This window comes from Odocoileus virginianus, chromosome 22, assembly GCF_023699985.2.
Source record: "Odocoileus virginianus isolate 20LAN1187 ecotype Illinois chromosome 22, Ovbor_1.2, whole genome shotgun sequence".
Lineage (NCBI taxonomy): Eukaryota > Metazoa > Chordata > Mammalia > Artiodactyla > Cervidae > Odocoileus > Odocoileus virginianus.
Window position 1 is genome coordinate 27,324,001 of NC_069695.1, and position 27,579 is coordinate 27,351,579.

The 27,579-nt window shown below is 36.6% G+C and overlaps 1 protein-coding gene across 4 annotated transcripts in view; it reads left to right on the forward strand.

Annotated features, from left to right (window-relative positions):
• TAF4B (TATA-box binding protein associated factor 4b) overlaps window positions 1-27,579 on the forward strand; it is a 120,447-nt gene that overhangs the window by 42,397 nt on the left and 50,471 nt on the right. For all 4 annotated transcript variants that reach the window (XM_070452770.1, XM_070452767.1, XM_020905339.2 and 1 more), the window contains 5 exons: window positions 1,236-1,325; window positions 3,816-4,433; window positions 11,664-11,799; window positions 12,499-12,601; window positions 25,077-25,246. In XM_070452770.1, the coding sequence (XP_070308871.1) occupies window positions 1,236-1,325; window positions 3,816-4,433; window positions 11,664-11,799; window positions 12,499-12,601; window positions 25,077-25,246 (1,117 nt within the window). The remainder of the gene's footprint in view (window positions 1-1,235; window positions 1,326-3,815; window positions 4,434-11,663; window positions 11,800-12,498; window positions 12,602-25,076; window positions 25,247-27,579) is intronic.

Here is a 27,579-nt window from a genome sequence, read left to right on the forward strand (position 1 = left end):
GGTTCAGTGGGTTGTATAGATCTTCCAAGTGTTGACAGATCTGTTTTTTAAAATATCAAAAAATCATACACGTAATCTAACAATCCCATCAGAAAATTTTTTCAGTACAGGTAAACTATCAAATTCAGGATTATGGTTACACATTTTCCAAAATTTTAATTTTGACTTGAGAGCGCTGATTTTTATCATTAGCAGCAAAAACTGACAATTGTTTTCCTCACAGTGACAGGCTTGCTTCATTTGTTTTTTTCCTTTTGAGAGAAGGTCTCTCAAAATACCCCAATGTGAATAACCACAGCTGGTTTGATATTCTTTCCAGTAAACGAAAAAAATAACAACAAAACACAGCTAATTCAGCTAGCAGCTCAGTGGGAAATTGCTTTTCCTTGAGTATCTTACTTTGGCCTGCTCTGTGTGTGGTTCCCAGTAGGTTACATGCAATATTTTAAAAAGATATCTAGTAAAGTGTTGAGATTTGATATTTTACTGTTTGGTCAAAGACATTTTCAAGTGGAGCTGGTTCTGTTTTTTGTTTTTTTACCATACCTGCTTTGCAATGTAGAATATGACAACTATTTAAAACTGCCAGCAGTTTTATTCAGTGTTGCTTTTGTACCATTTGTGCAAATCTCAACACAGTGAAAAAGGCCCCAAAATGATTAGTGTTAATGTGAGAATAATTTAGACCTCAGAGACCCCTGCAATGTTTAGAGTCCAAAGTGGTATGGAAGGGTTCCTAAGCCCTTTGAAACAACAGCATGTATATTATTGTGGCCTTGTAATAGCATTCTAAAAATACAGTCCAGTCACAATTAAAGTAAAATTTGGGCAGGCAAAGCAAAACAAAATCCAAAACCCCCACACCAGGTAACTTTTCAGATTTCTGCCCTAAGTAACATAGGACTCCTGTGTTTTTACTTCTTAGTTTGTTCTTAACGGACTGTGGTCTTAATACTGTCACCTTACCATTTAGCCAGCTCTCCTCTCACTTTCACTTTGCTTACTGAGATCTTAAAAAATAATAATAATTGCTTCATTGTATTCTATATGAAAAAAGCATCTGTTTATTCACTTTGTAGGAGACATGAAAAAAAAACAACCCACCTGTATTTAATGATAGACTTTGACTTTATCATTGTTGGAAGCTTGCTATATCTCCAGTCATGAATCATACACTTTTCCTCTTGTAAAATATTTGTAGACCTAAAAGTGTTTTTCTTTCTCCTATTCTTCAGGATGCAAAAATTGAAGCTGAAGAGTTTACTAGACAACTGTATGTTGAACTAAAGTCTTCACCTCAGCCTCACCTAGTTCCTTTCCTTAAGGTAGAGTTATGTGTTACTTTGAAGAAATTGTTTGGATTAGATTACTTTAAAGTAATTGAAAATCTGAATGTTTCAATATGACAGCAACTTAATATGAAGATTATAACAGTAGGAGAAACCTCTCAGGGCTGTTGTAATCTGTAAAGCACATTTATAATCCATATTCTTTGGAGCATGCTGGGAAAACAAAAGTAACATCTCATTCATGAATATAACTTAATGATTATATTATTTAATGCTTGTATCCTGAAAGATTCTTAACTTTAAAAAAATAGGGTCTCTTCTTTGTCCTGTTAATTCTTACTGTCAGAAATAGTCAACCTCGTGGTGCCAAATTTAGTGGGAAAACTGTTACATTTTGGGTGGGGGAAAGCTATTATTTTTAAAAATTAATTTGTAATGTTAGACATTCTCTTCTCTAAGATTTATTGGATTTAATAGATTTTGATGGAGAACAATATCTTTGATAACAAGAGCTTTGTTTGGCAGACTGAAAAAATATATTCCTTTTGTATATTTAGTAACTGAAAAAGAGTTGAATTGAAAGTTAGAAAGTTATTAAAGACCTAGGGTTATAGTAAACCGAAGAGTCCTCCCATCCATTTTGAAATAACAGAAGGAAGAGTTGCCTTTAGAAGAGTTTGGCATGGTTGTCTAGGGGAGATGAGTGAGACTTCCTGAAGATGAAAGAAGAGTGGGAAAGGGGGTGGGGCACCGCACTTTCCTAAGGCTATTAAGATAGTAGAAATTGTCACCATGAGGCTGATCATGTTAATTAGGAGAGTGCCAGACCTCTGATCTGAACTGAGAGTGTTTTAGCCTGAGCAGACTTGGTCTGGGGAAGAGAAGATTAAAGAAGCAGCACAGTGCTGAACATCAGATAACGTTTCCAGGCAGCCCTCATGATTGAGAAGTTAGTGCCAGTTCTTCCTTAGGTGCTTCAGTGCAAAAGGTCTGTGAGCTGTAGGTGCTGTGTGTGACACTGACAACTCTGTGTAATATGAATATATGTTTCATACTCATTGGAGACTGTAGGGGAGAAGAAGGGAATAAGTAAGTACCCACTATGTGTTCTGTGCTTTGCTAGCTACTTATGTTTTTTTAATTTGTATTGTTTGGATTTAATTTTCCATTTCGGAGGTGAGAAAATTGTTCAAGTTAACTTTTGATTAAACACACAAGCCTAGAATTTAGCCTGACTCTACGGCCTGTAAAACACTACCTTAAAGTTATCAAATATTACCATTAAGTATTTTCACTTTGCATCAATTTGTAAGGACTGTAACAAAGCCTTTTTTTTTTTTTCTTGAGAATAGTTTTTTTCATATCCTTGGGCACTCTGGCAGTTGGCTGGTGCACTGGGATGAGGGATTTGGCATTTAAGCTTAACTCTGGCCAGATAATCAAGAGATAATATAGCATTCATATTGTATTTATTTAACATACATATTTTTATTGCTATCTTTTTAAGTCATATTACTTTAGCATGTTTCTCCAATGTGTTTTTCCCAGGTCTCCTCCATCTTTGACTTCTCACTTAAATTTAATTAATCACATCACTTCATATGTTAATGTATTTTCAAAGCAACTTATTTTCTACCATTTTTAAAATTTGGGAAAATAGCACTGAGAGACTTTCTTTTCTTTGATACTATTTATAGATATATGATTGAAAACCTTCGGTTTAAAATCTTTTCAGTCTTTTTAAATAAAAAAAGTAAAAGAAGTAACTAAAAAGAAGAGAAGCCATAGTTCTCATTTGCTTCTTAAGTAAAGGCAGTCTGACTGCATTTAAGTATCAAAACATGGAAATCTTCCAGAACAGCTCAAGAGTTCACCAAAAGATAGCCTATAGCCTTCTCCTTTTTTATCTTTTTTTCTAACTTAAAAACAAACCAAATAAAAATCCCAGGGATGAAAAGGGAGAACCTTCTACTTTTTAGTTTAAGCTGTTTTTATTTTTTTCAGCAAGATACAAAGAGAGACCCAAACTTTAAATCCAGTCAGAAAATACTCTAGCTCAATTAAGAAAATTGACCTTGTTTCTGTTAGTTTTATTTTCATGTAAAGACTGTTTCTATTCAAAGTTTGGAAGTTATTTAACAAAAACTTTTTTTTAAGATTCTGCTGTCCTGTAAACAAACTTGTAGATACTAAAGTTACAGGTGATCTATTAATGGGGTTTAGATAAATACAAATAAGTAGCATAAAGTGTTTTATTTTACCATACTAATATTTGATACCAAATTGATACTACGGTCTATAAGCTTAATACTGAGACATAATACTTATGAACTAAAAATGAAGCACTTTGGAGCTTTATTTATATCCTGGGTATTGACTGAAGGTAAATGATTGATAACAGATTTCCTCAGCTGAAACATTGATGTACTTTTTATGTTGTTGAGATGTGACACACAAAGTAGTTCTGTTTCACTCGAGCTCACTCACTCAGTTATCAGTGTTGTTGTTTTTCTTTCCTGTTTCTAGAAAAGTGTGATTGCCTTACGACAACTGATGCCTAATGCCCAGAGCTTTATTCAGCAGTGCGTTCAGCAGACTTCTGGCGAGGTGGTCACTACTACCTGTACCACGACATCAACACCTTCTCCCGTGGTAACAATGGCAGCTTCCTCCACCCAGCCTGAGAAGCCTGTTGGTGGTTCGGAAGCAGCGGTGCCCGGAACTGTGTCCGTACAAACTCTGAAACCACTTGCTGGTCCAGGGGGAGCAAACACTGGAGTCGTGACACTTCACTCTGTGGGGCCGGCTGCTGTGCCTGGAGGGACCACGGCTGGAACTGTCGTGCTGCAGACTCCAAAACCTCTGGTGACATCCCTGCAGAACACCATGACAACAGTCTCTCTGCAGCCTGAGAAGCCGGTTGTCTCCGGCACAGCGGTGACGCTGGCGCTCCCCTCGGTACCTTTTGGAAAAACCTCAGCAGCAGCTGTTTGCCTTCCGTCCGTGAAGCCTGTTCTTACTTCCGCTGGGACCACATCCGACAAGCCTGTCCTTGGCCCTCCACTCCAAATCAAACTCGCACAGCCGGGCCCTGTGCTTGCCCAGCCAGCCGGTATCCCGCAGGCAGTTAAAGTCAAACAACTAGTGAGTAACTTTTCATTTCTTCCTCAGTTTCTTCTTTAGAAAAAGTCCAACATTCTGAAAACTGGCAAGACTAGTAAAATCAACCCCTGTGTACCCTTGACCACGGTGGGTGAGTTGGTAACGTTGGAACATGTTGGCTTTGTCTCATTCCCCTCTAGTCACAGGCACAGACACACACGTAATTTTTTCCCTGAACCATTTAAGAGTTGTTTGCAGAAATTGTGACTTTGCACTGTTAAATACTGTGTATCTCTTAAGGAAAAGGGTTTCTTTTTCTTTGCATTAACTGCACCATACTATCATGCATGGGAAGTTAATACAGGCACAATACTTTCTTTGTTGTCCCAACAAGTTCCTTTATAGCTAGTTTGCTTCCTGATGTTGTTTCTAGTAAAGAATTGCATATTACCCTTGTCATTTTTTTTCAGACTCCTGTAGTCTAGAACAGTTCTCAACCTTTTGTGGTTGTTCATTGTGTTGTAATAATTTTAAGTGCTTGGGGCTAGTTGTTTTTCAGAATATCCTTTTGTGTAATCGTTTCCTCAAGATTAGATTCAGATTAAATATTTTTGGTAGGCTTGTTATTAGTACATAGGTGATGTTATGGTAACATTTCTTTCAAAGTTGCTAAGGAGAGAAGGTGACAATGAGGAGAGCAGATGAGTAAGAAGTGGTGTTTTCTCCTGAACTCTGTAAGTTGGGAAGGAAGTTCTTGGGTAAAAGAACTTGAGTGAAATCTGTGCTGTTTATCTCTTCGTGTTTAGATAAACCTTACTCAAGACAAGTTTTATCAGGAGACTGAACGTATTGTTAAGCTGTGGGAGACAGTACATGGTGAATTAATTGAAAATTATGTTTTTTAAATAAAGTTCTCACCTACCTTATCCTATAACAGAACTAACTGTTCTTTTTTGATTTTTGGTGATTGCACTTGTTCTTTATAAACCTCCTTGTTAACGGCTGTGTTTTTAGTCTCTTTGTTTTAGTGTTTTCTGCTTTTTTGGAGTAGTAAAATTAAGTAAAATTAAAACTTCCCGTCCTTGTTTATGTGATCAGAACAAAACATTAGTATCTGTGGATGATGGTCTTTGAGGCAGAAGGCAAACCTTGGGTATAGAATGAAGGTGTAGAATGAAAGAGGAAAGATCAGTTTGGACAGTAGTCAGACTCTTTAATTTTTTTTTTCATCCCTTCCTACTCTGGCTCTGATTTTCAAGTGGAAAAATGTACCTGCCTCATGGTGTTTCTCTTGGGTGTCTGAATTTAGCCTAAGAGATAAAACCTTTAGAAGCAGTGATTCTTAAACACCTGTCTGAACATCCAGGTTTGTGAGGTGCTGGAACCGTAAATGCCCCAGTGGAAGGTTGCTTTTGGTAACACTGGAGAGAATGGAGATCCTCTTTATGTGTCAGAGCTGATTCTTGAATCAGTGCTCATCTTTATTGAAAATCTGTAGCATATCCACCCCTAAGTGAAATAACACTTCATAGCTACATAGAGTTTTAAAAACATACCTTGTATGCAGTATGGATTTTGAAATAATTTTGATGAAGGTAAGACAGAGAAAACTTAAGAATCCCAGAATTTTAAGGGATCAGTCTGCTGACACTCAAGCAATAGATCTCAAAGTAGAATACATTGTCTTCCCCATTAAATTATGGTGCTCATGGCAAGAACTTCTAGGTTTCTAGAATGTCTTGAAACAGAAGACTGTCAGGTAATAATATCTTGTGGCCTCCAAAGTGACTCAGTGGTAAAGAGTCCACCTGCCATGCTGGAGGCACAGGTTCAATCCCTGGGTCAGGAAGATCTCCTGGAGAAGGAAATGACAACTCACTCCAGTATTCTTGCCTGGGAAATCCCATGGACAGAAGAGCCTGGCAGACTACAGTCCATGGGGTCACCAAGAGTTGGACATGACTTAGCAACTAAGCAACAATAATATCTTGACAGCATTTACACTTCATAAGCTTGACTTGTTATACATTAGAAACTATTTCAATCAAGAAAAACATAACAAAATCCATTGTTAAATTTCAGGGATTTTTAAACTTCTACTTTGACTCTTAAAAGAATGGAAATGATTTAGTTTTCTTATGAATTCTGCTTTCTTGTTTGGCCTTTGTTTTAATCAACAGATTTAATGTCAGTATTCCTACTTTACTGTTTAAAACAGAAAAATCCAGAGCAGCTAGACTCTGAAGATGCATTGTAATCTGTTTTATAGCAGATTTTTACCTGGGGCACAAAACAGCATAAGCTGTTCTATATGGTAATGCCACAGAGAGGATTGAATTTGAATGCTCTTTCAAATCAACTAATTTAGAACATTAGTATTACTTAGGTTGGAAATAGTGTTACTCAGGTAGTTTAAGAATATCATCAGTGAGTTCATTACAAACTAGTCCAATTTAATCCTAGGTTGAAGTGAGGAGGAAGACACTCAGTGTGCTAGAAACAAGATGGTATTCAATGCAGCTTATAAGAAACATGATGAATAATTATTTAAAATGTGAGAGTTGCCATGCTGGATCAAACCTGTGGTCCATAAAACTCAGGATACAGTCTCCAGTAATGGTCTGAACAATGCAAATGTGACTGTGTTGTTCAGTGTCAGGTGTAAAAGTTTGTGTGGTTTATTTCCTTTAATAATCATGAATTTAAAAGTTCCCGTTAGTACTTTATCCTTTTCTAGCTTGTACAGATTTTTCTGAATAATTCTATAGGTTTTCTTCCTTCTTGATAAGATGTTCTAAATGTCACACTTTTAAGTTACAAGAAGCTTCTTAACCTACCATTGCAGAGTTTAGTTTTATCAGAGACATTTCCCTTATTTCAGATATTTCCCCAGGTGACTGTATTACTTGCATTTCTTTCTTAACAGAATTGTAGACATTTGATAAATAAGTGGCCAAGTACATTCAACAAATCATTGTCCAACTACTATTGTTTTGTGGATATAAGAGAAAAACAACTAATTAGTCCATTATTAGTGTGGTAATTTTCATTTTTATTATACTGAAGTGAAACTGATCTCCTAAAATAAATTAACCCAGAATATTAGGGAAGATTTGTTGTTGTTGAATAGGATTTTTGCCCCATAACTGATTGTTTTGAAGGAGAACCATAATGAGTAGGAAACAAAACAAGGATTATTGTTTTTTTGAGTCAAATGGTTCACTCTCAGTTTCTTATTGGACTGACCTAGATCTAGACTTGAGTAATCAGTTTGTGGGTTTGGTTTTTTCCTCCCCTTTTTTTGCATGCTGTTAGAAGAGTGAGAGGAGAGGTAGAATTCAGTTGTTGATTGTAACACCACTAAAATAGGACTAATGAAAGACTGGGTGAAGAGGCTGAGTCCAGATAAGGCCTGCTGCCCTTTATTTGCCATATATAATTAGGAATTGCAGAGAAAAATCTTCGTGGGCTATAATGTGGTCAGAGTTTACATAACAATAGTCTTAACATAGGTTGATTAATGCCAGCTCATTTAAATTTACTTGAAGAATATATGTTTTTTTAGGTTTTATTTTGATATGGGGGCATCAGAATTCATGGAAAATAAACTATTGAAGCTGTGTTTACAGTGTATATGTTGTCTTATTTTTGCCTTATTCAAGAAAATGTTTTATTATGAAAATTTCCAAACATAGCAAAGTTGAGGTTTATCATGAACACTGTATACCAACCACCTAGAGTCTGTTGTTTACAGTTGCTCTACTTGATTTATCCATTCATCAATTATCTTAATTTTTGATACATTTCAAAGGCTTCTTCCTAAAATATTTTGATATTAATGTGCATATCATTAACTGCCAATCAATATTTCTTTATTCTTTTTCTTGTTTTTAGCTAAAATGTATATACTGTGACATGCACAAATTTTAAATCTGTCATTGGATAAATTCTGACAATGCTTAAAAGTGAAAGTGTTAAGTCTAGTGGCTTAGTTCATGTCCAACTCTTCGAGAGTCCATGAACTGTAGCCCACCAGGCTCCTCTGTCCATGGACTTTTCCAGACAAGCATACTGGGGTGGGTTGCCATTCCCTTCTCCAGGGGATCTTCCTGACCCGGGGATCATACCCAGGTCTCCCCCACTGCAGGCAGATTCTTTACCCTTGGAGCCACAGGGGAAGCCCCTTGATGATGCTTACCTCTGTAACTCAAGTCTGCTTTTCAAGATATAGAATGTTACCGTCACCTTGAAGTTTCCTTCTCTCCCTTCCCAGTCTGTCTCTACCTGCATACCTCCAGAACCACTGACTCTTCTAATAATAGTTCTTTGTTTTACTTGCCAAGTAGCAGCAGATCTATCATCCTTGGACTAATTTCCATCTCTCTTAATATCGGTCTCCAATATATGCCTTACATTATAGTCTAAAACTGTACTTTCTTTGAAAGAACACTGCTGCTGAGTTGTTTTATATTTTCTCATTAGTGGTATTTTATTTTGTTCAGCAAGTGTTCAGGAATATGCTTCACATATGCTCCCGAGTGTTACAGTCATTAGGACAAGGAATGATGGGGATTCAGGATTGTTAAATCAGTGGACGCATTTGCCTCCTGCCGTATACATGAACTTGCACTGGATTGGGCCTAGATTGGGCCATGCACAGCCCTGGTCTTGGAGCCCATGTGAAGGCTCACCTCCCTACTTGTTCTGTGTCAAGGTCACATGCTGATGCTGGGTTCCTTTGGCCTTCCTACCCCATGCCTCCTGGCTGGTCCCCTAGAGGCTTGGAGCCTCCATTCACCTTAGGGGCCAGACTCTATGCTGTAGTTATCATTATATATATATATATATATATATATATAGAGAGAGAGAGAGAGAGAGAGAGAAAGTATCAAAAGTAGTTTGAAAACTAACTCAAATTTCTAATAACATTTTATTACTACCTTTCATAATCAAAATATGAAAACAGTACCAAATAAAAGATAGGGAAGAAAATAAACAATAGGGGGATAAGTCAGAGTTGCTAGGAGTATTTGTTTTGTTTTGAGTTTTCATCTGAATGCATAAGTGGGATTCTGAGTGTATATTACTTTGTAGAATTTAAATCTGATTCCTAGAACTTTAGGATACAGAAGTATGATCTCAACTGAAACACATAATTGTTTTCAAGGGTTCTTTCTCTCTTTCAAGAGTCAGTTCTCATAGAGTCATGACAATTGAATTATTCCAACTTGTATTTCTCCTTTAGGGGCATTAGTTCCTATATGATTATTTACTGGGACATTTTGGATTTCTTGTAAGTTACTTTTGTTTAGTAATATGCACTAGATTTAATTTTATTTGTAAAAGAATATAGAATAAATTATGAGCTTCTCTGGTGATTCAGACAGTAAAGAATCCGCCTTCTATGCAGGAGACCTGGGTTCAATCCCCAAGTTGGGAAGATCCCCTGGACGAGGGCGTGGCAACCCACTCCAGTATTCTTGCCTGGAGAGTCCCCACAGACAGAGGAGCCTGGTGGGCTGCAGTTCATGGGGTTGCAAAAAAGTCAGATATAACTGAGCGATTAAGCCCAGCATATAGAATACATTAAATAACCTCCAGAATTCTGTTATGAAACCAGATCATTTATATTAACCATGTATGAGTTTGAGGACTTAAAAATAGTTCACTATGAATAGCTGGCTCAAATACATAGTGACTTTTTTTTTTTCTTTGAGGTGAAAGAATGAAACTCTACTATTCTGTTTTTTTCTTCTTTGAAGCTAAAAATAAGGCTCTGCTATTACTTTAATTTCTCTTCTTTTATCCCCAACCCTCATCCTGTGGATTTCTTGAACTGTTATCTTAGAGAATGCCTTTAGCATTGCTATCTTTCAGATACTTTTAAAAAACAACTGTTTGAAAATCATTATCTTTTAGAGGTATATTTTGAAATATTTATGGATTAAAAGATATACCTGAGATTTGCTTTAAAATAATTGAGGGTGGGGAGAAGTGGGTAGGGATAGAGATGAATTAATCATTGCTGAAGCTGGGTAATAATGGTATAGGTGTTTTCATTTTTTGGTTGTTGTTCCCTCTGCTTTTGTATGTCTTTGAAATTTTCCATGGTAAGTTAAAAGGATGAAAATAAGATCTATTTGGAGATTTAAGTTGCGCCGTGTGTAAGTTTGAATTCCTCTCTGAAAATTACAGTGTGAGATTATCATGGTTTTCACTTTTGAGCTAGGTAAATTTACCACATACAAATTTTTTTTTTCCATTTATTTTTATTAGTTGGAGGCTAATTAGTTTACAACATTGCAGTGGTTTTTGTCATACATTGAAATGAATTAGCCATGGATTTACATGTATTCCCCATCCCGGTCCCCCCTCCCACTTCCCTCTCCACCCGATCCATCTGGGTCTTCCCAGTGCACCAGGCCCGAGCACTTGTCTCACGCATCCAACCTGGGCTGGTGATCTGTTTCACCCTAGATAATATGCATGTTTCAATGCTGTTCTCTTGAAACATCCCACCCTTGCCTTCTCCCACAGAGTCCACAAGTCTGTTCTATACATCTGAGTCTCTTTTTCTGTTTTGCATATAGGGTTATCGTTACCATCTTTCTAAATTCCATATGTATGTGTTAGTATACTGTAACGGTCTTTATCTTTCTGGCTTACTTCACTCTGTATAATGGGCTCCAGTTTCATCCATCTCATTAGAACTGATTCAAATGAATTCTTTTTAATGGCTGAGTAATATTCCATGGTGTATATGTACCACAGCTTCCTCATCGATTCGTCTGCTGATGGGCATCTAGGTTGCTTCCATGTCCTGGCTATTATAAACAGTGCTGCAATGAACATTGGGGTGCACGTGTCTCTTTCAGATCTGGTTTCCTTGGTGTGTATGCCCAGAAGTGGGATTGCTGGGTCATATGGCAGTTCTATTTCCAGTTTTTTAAGGAATCTCCACACTGTTTTCCATAGTGGCTGTACTAATTTGCATTCCCACCAACAGTGTAAGAGGGTTCCCTTTTCTCCACACCCTCTCCAGCATTTATTGCTTGTAGACTTTTGGATAGCAGCCATCCTGACTGGCGTGTAATGGTACCTCATTACCACATACAAATTTAAACTTTTAAGTAGGCTTTCTTGTGATGCTAAGGTAAAGGTATGTATGGTTAAATGAGGACAATCATTTGTTCTCTTGTTACAGTTGTAGTTTTGTTCTTTTCTAAAGCAGGGCTAGTTGAAGGACTGTATTAATAGTTCTCATTGTTTCAGGTAGTCCAGCAGCCTTCAGGAGGCCTTGCAAAACAAGTGACCACTCTTACCCATTCCCCAGCATTGACCATCCAGAAACCTGGACAGAAGAAGATGGCAGTGAGCACTACAATACCTACCAGTCAGTTTTCGCAAGGTAGATTATAACTAATCTCTGCCCCGTCATGTTGGGCTTGGAACATGATGGGTTTCTGTACCTTTTTTTTTTCACCATTATACTCAGAGAAGAGAGATTTCTTTTAAGTTGAGACCTATGAGAGAAGACTGAAAAATAGCTTAAATATTATATTCTTTGTACATAGCCACTTTTTAGGGGTGTATGTTGTTTTAGATTAAATCAACACCATTCATGGTATTTTGTAACTAGATAAAACAATCTACTAGTAAATACAATACTTTTTTTAACATAAATTTTGCTATTGCCTTATTTTTATTAAAATTTTGCTTTTTTTCTCTACATTTGGAAGTCAGTCTTACAAATGAAAGGAGTCTTTATGTATTTTTAAAATCCACCAATACAAAAGATATAGTATAACATGTTTCTTTTCTTCATAGTATTTTTCATAGTATTCTTCATAGTATTTTTGTAACGCTGGTAATTCTCTAGACAGTTTGGGGAACATATAAAAAGAAATGGAGAGGTCTTGATTTTGTGATTTCTTGTGCAAGGAATAAATTAATTGTAATGTTTGAATTTAAATATAGTTCTAGAAAGCTTTGAAATTTTCTTTGATTATTCTATATGCATTGAAAATAGCTATTGTCCTGAATTTTTTCCTGATGTGTGATTGCTTTTTTTTCATTTTACTTTTTCTGTCTTCTTTTGTTTTTATAGCTTCCATTCTAAAGCAAATTACTCTTCCAGGAAATAAAATTCTGTCACTTCAATCATCTGTTCAGAAAAACAAAATAAAAGAGAATGGAACAATATCCTTCAGGTAAAAAAATTCAATTATCGAAATTTTGTCTGATTTTAAGAAATTAACATTCTTTTGAAAAACACAAAAGAGATGACGAAATAATACTTATATGAAATAAATTTAATGATGCCTTTTGAAAAAGCTAACAATGCTTTATTGAATATAATTTATAAGTAGTAAAGTGCACAGATCTTAAGTGTAATCTTAATTCAGACCAAGATGCTAAACATATCCATCATCTTTATGCTCCTTTCAAATCAATTACTTCCAACCTTGCCTCTGGCAGCCACTGTTCTTATGTCCATCACTATAGATCATTTTTGTCCATTCTTGAACTTTACATAAATGGAAAATTGCATTTGATTTTTTTCACTCAATATGTGTTTGAGATTCATCTACATCACTTTTATTATTATAAGATTGCTATTTTGTTCTGGTGAACAATATTCATTATCTCAATGTAAATTTGGTTATTTGTTTTCCTGTTGATGGACATTGAGTTGTTCCCAGTTTTTAAATGATTCTATAAAGTTACTGTAAACATTTCCATACAGATTTTTATGTGAACATAGGTTTCATTTCTCTGTAGTTAACATCTAAGAATAGTATTGTGGGGTCACTAGGTAAGTATGTGTTTTACTATTTAAGAAGCTATCAAACTGTTTTTCAGAGGGACTGTACCATTTTTCATTCCCACCATCAATGAGGAGACTTCCACTCCAATTTTAGTGCTTGTTATTGCCAATTCTTTTGACTTTTACCATTCTAAGTATACAGTGGCTATTGTCACTCTCATTTTAGTTTATATTTTCCTAAAGACTTAAGATGTTGAACATCTGTTCTTGTGCTTATTTGCTATCCTTAACACTACCTTCTTTGGTGAAGTAATCTTTTGCCCATTTTTCTTTTGAATTGTTTGTCTGTGATTGCATTTTTAGAGTTCTTTATATATGTTCAAGATCCAAGTCATTCTCTTACCAGTGTCTTTCACAGAGCAAAAGTTTTAATTTTGCTGTAGCCCAGTTCATTAATTTTTTTCTCTTGCAGATTATGCTTCTCATGTTTTATATAAGAAATGTTTGTGTAACCAAAGGTTATAGAAATTTTCTCCTGTTCTTTGTTCTAGAAGTTTTACAGTTTTGTGTTTGTCCTTCTTGGATTGGTACTTTTTAAAATTCACCAGTTGCTTACTTAAAAATCTGTGTGTGGATATTCTATTTTCTTCTTTAAATGCTCCCATTTTTAGTTGCATAATTTGTCACAGTATGTAAGCATTTGTACATTAATCCCCCCCCTCAACCCCACCAATACTTTAGTTGTAGTTCTACTTTTATATTAAAATCCTCACCTTCAGTCTGTTCTCTGGAGTTTTTCTCAGTCATCTCTTGTTTGGATGAAATTAATTGAATGTGGTCCATGCTTTGATCTACCAGGACACTTCTTTAGTGTTTTTTGACTTGGGATGTACTTAGTCTTCCTGCCAGTGGTATATTTCATCCTTTATTCTGCCACTAGTTCTCTGGTCTCTCTCCTGCAATTTTTATTCAGTCTGCTTTTGCCCAAAACGTCTTGAGATAGGGTGAGTGAGTTGAGGAATCGGTCGCCATTGGACAAGAAAGTGTGCACTGGAAATTGTTGTTTTGCTTTTTCATTTACTCTTGTTTTGAAGTTTGGATAATTCTTTGTCTTCAGGTTGTACTGAGGCTGTGGTGTTTGTTGTTCTGTATTGCTTGGGGGAAGTAAATGTTGGAAGATGATGACCTTGGCAGTCATCATTGTCTTCCAATGCAGTGAGTTTCAACAAAAGACTAAATTCATGTACCAAGTACTCAGTCAAGATACATAGAATATTTTCAATACCCTGAAAGCCTCCTTTGTGATACTTCGCAGCCAGTCCCCTCATTATACCTTAGGCAACCACTAACTGGCTTCTTATCATTGTTGATTTTTCTTTCCTAGGGTTTTAAATAAGTAGAATTGTATAATTTGTATTCTTCGCTTGGTTTCCTTTGCTCAGCATAATGTATTTGATATACATCCAGTGTTGTTGCATGTATTAGTAATTTGTTGCCTTTCATTGCTGAGTAGTATTCCACTGTATGGTGCACTGTGGTTGTTTGCACTGAATTGTTTATCTCTTTAGCCATTGGTAGATATTCAGGTTGTTTCATGTTTTTGGCTATTGTGAGTAAAGATGTTAGAAACATCTGTATCCAAGTCTTTGTATGGACATAAGTTTTCCCTTGTGTAAATATATGAGCAAAATTGCTGAATCATTTAGTAGGTTTATGTTTAACTTTATAAGAAGCTGCCAATCTGTTTTCCTATGTGGTTGCGCCATCTATAGTCCTACCACAAGTATAAGAATTTGTTCCAGTTGTTCTGTATCCTTGCTCAGTGGATGGGTGAATCAGGCTAGAACTGACAGCCGCTGAGTTTGCTTTACTCCAGAGAAGATCTGTGACTGTGCCTCATGGGAACCAGGGAGGATTTGGCACCACGTTAGCACCTGCTCTGAGAACCTGACTTAGTTTCTCCACTCTGACAGAGGCCAGACAACTAGTGCCAGCCTTTACCTTTAGAGTGTACTCGGTGCTTATTTTTACTGATACTTTTTGACAACTTCTGTGTGCCCAACATTGGAATGAAAAAGGCTTAAACTTGTCTAAATTAGAATGCCATATAATTTCTCATGGGTACATCTGGTCCACTTAATGCCTGATGCAAAAGTGTCACCATTAGCAGATTTTAAATCACAAAACTAGCTTTATCAGTCCTCCTTTTATAACTTTTGAATTTTGCATTATTCTAAGAAATCTTTTCCTATCCTGAGCTTATAATGATGAGCTTGTGTATTTTCTTCCAAAATATCTATACACACTCCATATATGAAGTAGGCCTTTACAAAATCATCAGTAGTGCTTGATTCTATCTTTGTAAATAGCTGAAGCAGAAATAACCTTTTCCTGGCTGGGTTGCTTACATCAACAATAGTTACTGAAGATTTCATCATCTTTGCTTTTCTGATATGAAATGCTACTTTACCTTTCAGTAAATCCCCATTTGTTCAAGGGTATATTTCTAAAATTTCATTTTACTGCTGTTTTTGTTTTATTTCTATGTTAATATTTTTGCATTTTCATTTCTCTTACTTTCATTATTTTTATATCTGGATAAATTCTCTATTCCTTTCTTATCAAAAATGTCTTGACTTGTTCTTTTACATATAAATTTTAAAATCAGCGGGGCAGTTCTTTTAAAATTTTTTACTGAGATTACCTTGAACCATAGTTATATTTATTAGAGTTCAGTAAGGTTGTAGCTGACGGAAAAACTGAAGAGTAGTGGCATAAGCAAGATAAGATTCTTCCCCACATTTAGGAAAACTGGAAGTAGGCAGACCGTTACGGGTACAGCATTCTCTTCGTGTTCGGGACCCAGGAGTTCTGCTCCCTTCCTTTTGGTTCTTCATACACACTAGTCAGGCCCGCTGTACAGTTTTTAGATGTGGTTATTTCCTGCATTTTCTTTCCCCATCTTCATATGGACCAATCCAGTTTAAAAGCTTCTGTTTGTAACAGTTATTATTAATATTTCAGTTTAAAAGTTATCTGACTAAAGAGTCTTTGCTTGGCTAACCCTGTGAAGTAGCTTTTTCAGTCACATCTGCTGTCTTGAAGCACTTATCTAAAGTTACTCTTATTTATTTGTTTATCCTTCTTTATACTCCCCAATCTCTCTGAGAGTTCGTTGTAACTTTACCGTTGTGTACTTAATGTGTAGAACAATGCCTTGTTCATAATAAGCATTCAGAAATTTGTTGAAATAATGAATTTTGAAAAAGAACAGGAATATCTATAATCTTAGATATAATCTATTTTTAAGATAAGTTTTATTTTAGCTCTAATATGCACTTTTCATTTTTGTATAATATGTTCTAGTTATTTGGGTCATATGTGACTTTATGCATATCTTTTTATAGTGATGTCTTTTTGTTAAGTTTGCTTTCTCAGATGTTTAGTATTAATATCACTTCATTTACTGTTTAGGTAAGAGACTCTATTTAGGTAAGAGGATGTAATAGTGTATGGCATTAGATCTTGTCTTGACTTAACTGGATGAGGTTAATAGCAGAGTGATATCCTTCTGTATTTTCAAAACTACTTAAGTGAAAAGAAAATTTTTGTGACTTTTTCCCTGCGTAAATCATATTTTCTGTTGTGCTTGTCGGTATCATCTGGGATGAATAAAGGAAGCTACATAGTGTTTAAACACCAGAGGGTGCCAGAGATTCGTGTTTTATTCTTTTTATTTCAGAATCAGAAGTGACAAATATTACAGTAGCTCTGCGTGTTTGTGTAGTTAATTTTATTTAAACTGGAAACTGGAAATTTGATGATCATAAGGAGTTATTGTTGATTTTTTTGAAGAGGTGATACTGTCTTATGATTAAAGTTTTTCTTTAGAATCCTTTTATTTTAGAGAGATAATAAAATATTTGTGGATGGGTATTATATGTGTGTGGATATTTATGTATACATGTATAACTTAGGAGGAATTATAACAGCTAGAGGTTAAGTGGTTTTTTTAAAAAATTTGCCATAAAAGACACTTAGAAAATAGCGTAGGACAAGGTTACATACTGTTTGTACAGATATTACTCCACCAACTTTAATGTCCCATTTTCTTCTTATTGCAAGAATCAGATTCTCTAGTGTAGGTTAAACATGTGCTCTATCTTGATTCATATGTAATTAATTGTTTTATTACGTATTTATACATAATAACAGATGGTTAATCATTCCAAGGAAGGACTTAGAAAACTGTCTCTGGTGATAAAATCTTGGAAGGACAGGAGACGGAAGAAACATCCTTCTGAGCTGTGCAAATTAATTCTAAATCTAGGGTTAAATTCAACAAAGAAAAGTCTTGGAGGAGTTGCCTTTATGCTAAATCTTGTTAGACATTAGGTTCTTAAATATTCCTCACAGCAAAACTACATGAATGAAAACTTAGAGATGTGATTGTGAAAGCTTGCAAAAATTATTAGCCAGATTTTATTATAGTAAAATGCTATTTAGGAAAAATTATCTTTGTGCTTACATGCAGAATGAACTGGGAAGGAATATACTCTGAAGTAGTTCCTAAAGTCACTAAAGTTTGAGAAATACTGCAATATCCTATGCTATGTTTCTTAAAAAGAAGAAAGATGATTTCCCATGGGGAAAAATACCTTTGAAAAAGCATAAAAGAAGAGTAAGCAGGATGTTGTGTGAGTTTATATACAGGCTGTGGTAGGTAACACAGAGATTATGCTCAAAGGTGATGAAACAAGAATATTGAAGGTAAGCTTATTTTACCAGGGATTAGTAACCTAAAGGAAGAACTTGATCTTCTTAAAATAAAAAGAAATGTACCCTCGGAAGTTCAAAAGTTGTAGTAATTGGACAGACACTTTAAAATTATGAAAACAAACTAACATTTCCAAAGTAGGCAATTGAAGTCGATCTGGATATGCATGGGGCATTGACAGCTGAAAGATAATAAAGCAAAAGGAGCTGAAGACTAGAACAAGAAAGGGAGAATAGCCTGAGAAAGGCCAGGGTCGGTAGGCGCTATTTGATGGTGAGAAATGGGAGGGAAGAGTGTGCTTAAGTTAAGGTCATTACATGGAAGACCTTGAATATCAGGTTGAGTTCATGGGATCATGAAATGTTTTGTAACAGGAAAGTAATGTGATTTTTTTCTACTAGAGAAGAATTAGTTTGATGCTGTTATAGATATTAAGATGGTTCAGTTCAGTTGCTCAGTTGTGTCCGACTCTTTGCAACCCCATGAACTGCAGCACGCCAGGCCTCCCTGTCCATCACCAACTCCCAGAGTTTACCCAAACCCATGTCCATCGAGTCAGTCATGCCATCCAACCATCTCATCCTCTGTCTTCCCCTTCTCTTCCTGCCCTCAGTCTTGCCCAGCATCAGGGTCTTTTCCAATGAGTCAGCTCTTCGCATCAGGTGGCCATAGTATTAGAGTTTCAGCTTCAACATCAGTCCTTCCAATGAATACCCAGGACTGATCTCCCTTAGGATGGACTGGTTGGATCTCCTTGCAGTCCAAGGGACTGTCAAGAGTCTTCTCCAACACCACAGTTCAAAAGTGTCAATTCTTTGGCACTCAGCTTTCTTTATAGTCCAACTCTCACATCCATACATGACCACTGGAAAAACCATAGCCTTGACTAGACACACCTTTGTTGACAAAGTAATGTCTCTACTTTTTAATATGTTATCTAGGTTGGTCATAAATTTCCTTCCAAGGAGTAAGCGTCGTTTAATTTCATGGCAGCAATCACCATCTACAGTGATTTTGGAGCCCAGAAAAATAAAGTCAGCCACTGTTTCCCTATCTATTTGCCATGAAGTGATGGGACCGGATGCCATGATCTTAGTTTTCTGAATGTTGAGTTTTAAGCCAACTTTTTCACTCTCCTCTTTCACTTTCATCAAGAGACTTTTTAGTTCCTCTTCACTTTCTGCCATAAGGGTGGTATCAACTGCATATCTGAGGTTATTGATATTTCTCCCGGCAATGTTGATTCCAGCTTGTGCTTTCTCCAGCCCAGCGTTTCTCATGATGTATTCTGCATATAAGTTAAATAAGCAGCGTGACAAGTAGAAGCAATTTTAAAAAGTAGGCACAAGCGGTAGTTAACTGTATTAAAAGCTGAAGAATTAGACAGTTTCAGAAGCCAAAATGCAAGCCAGGTGATTGGGTAATACTTCTTTAACTTTTGCATAGTAACCTATTGCCCCGACAGAATCTTAAATTGGAAGCCTTTCACTGTTAAATTTTCTTCTTGTATATCTTTTAGAACGAAACAGGCTTATATCTTTCACAACACCTTCGTTAAAAAATATAGTGCATCAGACTAGAGGTCTTGAAGAATGATTCAGAGATTCTCACTTTCTTTGCCTCTAAAATTAAACCAACCCAGAATCACAAATTACCTCAGCAGCAAAGCCTTTGTTCCTGCCTTGGCCGGTCTTTTTTAGCCTTATCAACAATACTGCTATGACATTGTGTTGTCTTTGCTTTCCTTTAATCTGCCTCCTCTCTGAGAGGAAGTTTTAAATGGCTCGGGTACTGTTGGTCGAGGTACTCGTTCCTCTTCCCTCCTTAGGGGGTCCCTCTCTTCATGTGGCCCTCTGTAACCATAGCAGCTGATAGCTGGACTGGAGGGAGCTGTGTTCAGCTTGGGGCCAGATAGAAGGGGCGGGGATGGCTAGGCAGGAACAAATCTTATTGGGTGGTTAGCTCCCTGCTGATTTCAGAGAAGGGCTGCAAGAAGATTCTGAAAGACATGGGACAGTCTCTTCACTGATTAATTACTTTCAGTTCTAGTACTGTGCATGGGACTGCTAGTAATAGGAGGCCTGGTACTGGTCTCTCCAGTCTGTATGTGAGATTTTAGCAGGGGCTCAGTGGGAACACCCACCTGTGGAAGCAAGGTGCCATGTACAGGGCCTCTGTACCTGGCACACAGCTGACATTGTGACCATACCATGCTGTGTGCATGTGTGTAAAGGCCATGTGCTGTATACCGTAAATAAGTCTGGGGGTTTTTTTAAGGGAAGAATGAGGCCATGTTCTGAACGTCATTACATTTCTCTGTCTTCAGTTTTCTTTTTCTGTTTATTTACATATTATCTTTAAAATATCACTAACCATTTGATTGAGTAATCCATGTATATAGTACAACATTCAAAGGGTAGAAAAGATAACGTGTTTGCATGCGAAGTCACTTCAGTTGTGTCTGACTCTTTGCAACCCTATGGACTGTAGCCCTCCAGGCCCCTCTGTCCATGAAATTCTCCAGGCAAGAATACTGGAGTGGGTTGCCATGTCCTACTCCAGGGGATCTTTCTGACCCAGGGGTCAAATCCGTATCTCTTAATGTCTTCTGCATTGGCAGGCAGTTTCTTTCCCACTAGTGTCACCTGGAAAGCCCCTAGAAAAAGAGTATGATGTCATATAAAATGTCTTCTTTCCTACTCATGCTTCCCAATTTCCCCCTCCAGAGATGAATTTCTTGTGTATCCAGAGATATGCCCATATAAGTGTGTATTTTTTTTCCCCAAGGTACAGTCTGTTCTATACCTTGTTTTGTTTAGTTTTTCCCATTTTGTAATGCACCTTGGCATTTGTTCTGTATCTGGCCAAAGAGAGCGCCCTTATTCTTTCAAGTGGCTGAAAGTGACATTATAAAGTACCCTAATCAAAGTTATTCATTGTTTTGAGGAGGAAAATTATGTCCTAGAGGTGATAAGTAACTGGTTGGGATTCTACTTCAGAGTGAACAGATTCTGTTTAGGAGTGAACAGAGTTTTTAATCGAATGTTCTTGGCCCCTTTTTTCTTTTTTAATAGATGATTTTTTAGTGCAATTTTAGGTTCACAGGAAAATTGATTTGTATCTTGTAGAAAATTCTAATACATGCACAGCCTCAATCATTACCAACATCCCCCACCAGAGTGGTTTATTTGTTATGATTGATGAATTTGCACTGAGACCATTATCATTATCAACCAAAGTTCATTGTTTACCTTACAATTCACTCTTGTTGTGTGATGTATTCTGTGAGTTTTTACATTTTCGTGTGATGACATATATCCCCCATTATAGTGTCATACAGATAGTATGTATTTCACTGTCCTAAAAAGTCCTCTGTTTTCTGCCTAGTCATCCCTTTCTGCTAACCCCTGACAACTACAGGTCATCTTATTGTCTCCATAATTTACATTTGCCAAGATGACATGTAGTTGGAATCATCAGTATGTAGCTTTTTCAGTTTGGCTTCTTCACTTAATAGTGTGCATTTAAGTTTCCTCCACATCTTTTCATGGTATGGTAACATTTCCTTTTAGTCCTCAACGATATTCCATTTCTGGATTTACTACAGTTTGTCCAGTCACCTGCTGAAGGACATCTTGGTTGTTTCCAGGTTTTGACAGTTAGGAATAAATCTGCTAGAAACATCCATGTACAGCTTTTTGTATGGATGTGAATTTTCAGTTCCTTTGGGTTAGTACTGAGGAGGATAATTGCTGGATCATATGGTAAGAGTATGATTAGTTTTGCAATAAACTGCCAAACTGTCTTTCATGGTAGCTGTACCATTTTGCGTTCCCACCAGCAATGAATGAGAGTTCCTGTTTCTCCACACCCACATCAGCGTCTGGTGTTCAGGCTTTTGGCCATTCTGATAGGTGTGTAGTGGTATCTCATTGTTTTAATTTGCATCTCCTTGACAACATAGGATGTGGAGCATCTTTTCATATGCTTGCCATCTTTTTGGTGAGTTGTCTTTTAGGTCTTTGGCCCATTTTTTAATCTGTTTGTATTCTTTTTGTTGTGTTCTAAGAATTCCCTATATATTTTGGATAACAGTCCTTAATCAGATATGTGTTTTGCAGATATTTTCTCCCAGTCTATGGCTTGTTTTTTCATTTTCTTGATACTTGATTTTTAAAAAGTATTTTTTACTTAGATCTTTTAAAATATTTTTTTAACTCAGATCTTGGTCCATCTTTAAGTTTATAGTTTCTATTGTACTCACATTTAAGCTTTAAGTGTTCAGATGTTTCTGGAATACTTCTTTGTTTACATAGGTGGTAAATTAGTTCTTAGAACCATTCTCAGCATCCCATACCTCTGACAGTACCTCTGTGACATTTGATAAGGTGGTGACCAACCATTTTTATACAGTTTCTTTACATTGTATATTTCATTTGGTTGATTTGAGATACTAATTTTAAAAGTTTTCTTTTCCCTATTACAGAGACACAGTTTCAAAGGTTAGGCTTTTAAATATACTGTTCAGGTTGTGGAACCATATTTCTTTCTCTTCACTTGCAACTGCTGTGTCTAGCACTTAACTTTCTTTCATTTAGTTTGAAACTCTTATACCTATTTGAATGGGGTCTCTTTCCCTCTGTTAGCCCTAACATGCTGCTTTTTAAAGTTGAACACCAGAGGCTTTCATATCTTAAACACTTAACTGGTATAGTTCATTTCCGTCTTTTGTACACAAATGCATTACTACAGGGAGGTTCAAATCTATTGATATGAAATCACATGATAGATCATTTGGCCCATGCAATAAATAGAAACAATATCTTTTTTATATAATCATGTTTGTGTAAACTGTTATGCACTGGTATGTGAGTTATGGTCAGTGACATGCCTCTTATTATGTATGGTGTCAAGGATGCCATTCAGTTCAGTTCAGTCTCTCAGTCCTGTCCGACTTTTTGCGACCTCATGAATCGCAGCACTCCAGGCCTCCCTGTCCATCACCAACTCCTGGAGTCTACCCAAACCCATGTCCATCGAGTCAGTCATGCCATCCAGCCATCTCATCCTCTGTCTTCCCCTTCTCCTGCCCCCAATCCTTCCCAGCATCAGGATCTTTCCAAATGAGTCAGCTCTTCACATCAGGTGGCCAAAGTATTGGAGTTTCAGCCTCAACATCAGTCCTTCCAGTGAATACCAGGACTGATCTCCTTTAGGATGAACTGGCTGGATCTCCTTGCAGTCCAAGGAACTCTCAAGTCTTCTCCAACACCACAGTTCAAAAGCATCAATTCTTCCGCGCTCAGCTTTCTTTATAGTCCAACTCTCACATCCATACATGACCACTGGAAAAACCATAGCCTTGACTAGGCGGACCTTTGTTGGCAAAGTAATGTCTCTGCTTTTTCATATGCTATCTAGGTTGGTCATAACTTTCCTTCCAAGAAATAAGTGTCTTTTAATTTCATGGCTGCAGTCACCATCTGCAGTGATTTTGGAGCCCCCAAAAATAAAGTCTGACACTGTTTCCACTGCTGCCCCATCTATTTGCCATGAAGTGATGGGACCAGATGCCACAGTCTTAGTTTTCTGAATATTGAGGTTTAAGCCAACTTTTTCACTCTCCTCCTTCACTTTCAGCAAGAGGCTTTTTATTTCCTCTTAACTTTCTGCCATAAGGGTGGTGTCATCTGCATATCTGAGGTTACTGATATTTCTCCCAGCAATCTTGATTCCAGCTTGTGCTTCTTCCAGCCCAGCATTTCCCATGATGTACTCTGCATATAAGTTAAATAAGCAGGGTGACAGTATACAGCCTTGGCATACTCCTTTTCCTATTTGGAACCAGTCTGTTGTTCCATGTCCAGTTCTAACTGTTGCTTCCTGACCTGCATACAGGTTTTTCAAGAAACAGGTCAGATGGTCTGCTATTCCCATCTCTTTAAGAATTTTCCACAGTTTATTGTGATCCACATAGTCAAAGGCTTTGGCATATTCAATAAAGCAGAAATAGATGTTTTTCTGGAACTCTCTTGCTTTTTTGATGATCCAGCAGATGTTGGCAATTTGATCTCTGGTTCCTCTGCCTTTTCTAAAACCAGCTTGAACATCTGGAAGTTCACAGTTCACATATTGCTGAAGCCTGTCTTGGAGAATAAGGATGCCATTAGAATTTTAGAATTTCTTTGGTCTTTCTCTTCTCTCTCCTTAAACATAATATACTCATCTTAGTACGATAGCCATGTAGCAATTCTATTAGATAAAACCAACTATTTAATTTTGCTGGCACAATGCAAGGAGCCCAAACATATTTTGTGTTCTTATACATATGTGTGTATAATTTTATATCTTAAATATTAGCCATTTGCTAGAGGAGGTGGTTTAATGAATTCAGTTGGTACAGAAGAAGCACACCAAAAGTCTAAAGCAGAAAAACAAAGCTGGTTTTAACCATATAGTTTCAGAATAGCTAGTCTAGAGAGATTCTTCTCAAGGGCCTTTTCACGGGTATGGACCTTTTAGGATCAAAGGGTTTCTCCTCAGTGGACCAGTGGAGGGCAATGGGGATATTTCAGGGGTTTTTAATCATCTTGGGTGAAAAAAAAGAAGCCTGTTTTTATTTCATTGTCTTTCATTGGAGGCAATTTGTGGATAACTTAGGCTAACTTCCAAATCCCTCTTTTTTGAAGAAAATTATTTATTTTTATTGGAAGACAGTTTTTCCACAATATTGCATTGACACCTGCCATACATCAACATGGATTGGCCATGGGTATCCTGTCCCTGCCCCCACCGCAAACCTCTCTCCCACCCCTCTAGTTTGTCACAGAGCACTGGACCAAATCCCTCTTAGTGCACCCTGTTTACTAAACTGAGAGAGGGAGAGATGGGCACCAGGATTCAAAGGTGTCTGTGATCGATCTTTCTGATATTAAATGTACCAGAGGTTAGAGACACCAGTTAATTTTAAAGACTGACAGAGAGGGATAGCCATGCCTCACTTCTTCTCTTGCTTAGATAAATTAAGTAAGATAATGTCTTTAGTTATAAGGAGAGATCTACACTTCCTTGCTGTTTGAAATCACTCATTCACATACCACCACCACCACCAAACAGCTTTCCTTTTTTTTTTTTCTATTAGAGATGAAGATGACATCAATGATGTGACTTCCATGGCAGGGGTCAATCTCAGTGAAGAAAACGCCTGCATCTTAGCAACAAACTCTGAATTGGTTGGCACACTCGTTCAGTCCTGTAAAGATGAACCATTTCTTTTCATTGGAGCTCTACAAAAGCGAATTTTAGACATTGGTAAGTATGATCATTGACCTGATAAGACTGTCTGATCCAAGGAAAATGTTATCAAGAGTTAGATAGCCTGGGTTCGTGTTTCTGGAAAGTCTGAAGCTTAACAAAAGCTCTGGAAGTAGTCAAGATTTCATGGGTGTTACAGTAATATTTTATTTTAAAAAAATTATTAAAGAAACTTAAATCATACAGCCTGTGGTTTCTGGTATAGGTAGTAGTTAATATCATAAGTATATAGATATACTTAGGATATTTTTTTTTTCTGTGCTGTTCTTCCTTGGTTGGCCTTTAGGCATGTAATTTATGTTACAAATTTGTGTTTATGAAACAAAGAAATAGCCAATGAGATTAAGTCCCTTTTTTCTCATCTCCACCTTGGAACTCAGACCCATCCTTACGGTAAAAGAGTGAAACTAGAATATCAGGGTTCTCTCTGGCCAGTAGTTGTTAGATGGCCTGAAGTATGTGAAAGGAAATGGTAGAGAACATACCGGTTTTATTCTGGAGCCAAACATTTTTGTTGTTAATAGCAAACTCACAGTGGTAACTGAAAAAGGAGACACATTGAAGAGAGATTGTTGTGTGTGTGTCTTCTCGTTTCTTGTGTACTGACACAGGGGCTTGCCAGAGGCTAACTCTCCTCCTTCACCCATGTCCAGCTTGAGGGGCCAGCACCAGTGACCTTTTAGTATGCTTGAGTAAGAACCTTTGCATTCCGTGTTAAAGGCTTCACACAAAACTGTGGAAGTTTCAGATGTTTGATACATCCATGGTATATTTAAGGACTGTTACATATTCTAAGTCTACTTGAAAATTACTCTGTAAATATTTGAGCTCCTACTGTATGCTATACAAATTATCACTTTTTTCACCTCAGTATATATTATCCTTTTATTTTGAAAAAGTAGAATTTACATTAGTTCAAAAGGATTGGAATTCAGAAAAGCTAATTGTAAAATGTTTGTTTGCCGTTTGCTTGTGTTTTGTTTGACTGCTCTCCTCTCCAGCCCTCCCTCCCCCTCTTTCTTCCCTCTCTCTCTTTCTTTCTCTTTCGTTTTCTTCATTGCATTCTGTTCTGTACTGTACAGAAAAGGTGGTTCCTTAATTTGCGATTAAGCCTAAGCACATACCTTTCTGTGATGGCTTGGGAAATTTGCTGGTGTTTTGACTGCTTTTAGCCACACAATTATTTAGAACTCTGGTGGAGCACAAGTAGATTCGTACTTAATTTTATCAATTCCCTGCCCCCTTATAAATTTTATTTCTAGCTTGATTTAGACCTTGACTGTATGATAGGAGAACTTTTAGTATTGAAAGAACATTTTTGATCTTTTAGGACGGAGATTGACAGGTGTTTTTTTTTTTTTCTTGCAAAGGACCAGATAGTAAATGTTTGCTACTTTGTAGGCAAATATAGTCTGTGTCGCAACTGCTCACCTCTACTGTTATATTACAGAAGAAGCTGTAGACAATATGTGAACTAATAGGAAAGACTGTATTCCCATCAAACTGTATCTATAAAGAGAGACCAGGTTTAGTTTGCTAACCTCTGCTTTCAAGGAGAATTCTGGGGATAAGTCTTTGTATTTTCAGTTCTTAGTGATAAAACACAAGCTTGTCATTTAATATGATGGAAAATTGCAAAACTTCTTCCCTCTAAATTACCTAAGCTTTTAAAACAAAAACCATAGAGTGAATGGAGTTACGTATTTCTAGGAATGTTCTTCATTTATAATAAAATTCCATGTTCACAGAACAGGTCAGAACCAAGATCATTTTTTAATAACAGGAGTTATAAATTAACCCAAAGAATTTGGGGAGGAAGATTTTCTTACTTGAATATGGTGGGGGAGTAAACATGCCAGTGTTCTTCCTTTTTTGCAAGTCACCTAAATTAAATTACACAGACTTTCTGTAAAATCACATAGTAAGCTTTCAAACACTAACTTGATCTCCTTAATCCATTAATGATGACTTTACCAAAGAGTGTTTTACTTTAAAGTGAGACTTTAACTTTGTAACTCTGTCATGTTTTATCGTCAGTTTAGTGAGGATATTAGAAAATTTGATTGTTCACTAAGTCCTGAAATTGTTTGCAACTCCCAACACTTGTTTATTTTTAGTATTTTAGAAATATGGATTTTTCTTTAACTTAAGGTTCTGTTTTATACTTATGAAATTATTTTCAAAGTTTTTTCCCAGACACTATATATTATTAAATGTTCGTTTTTCTTAAAGTATCAACTGGTATGTCATCCTCTACATACCCATGTTTACTCATAATTTTAATCACTGGATTGTTTTGAAATTGTATTATTACTGCTATACATGGCCCC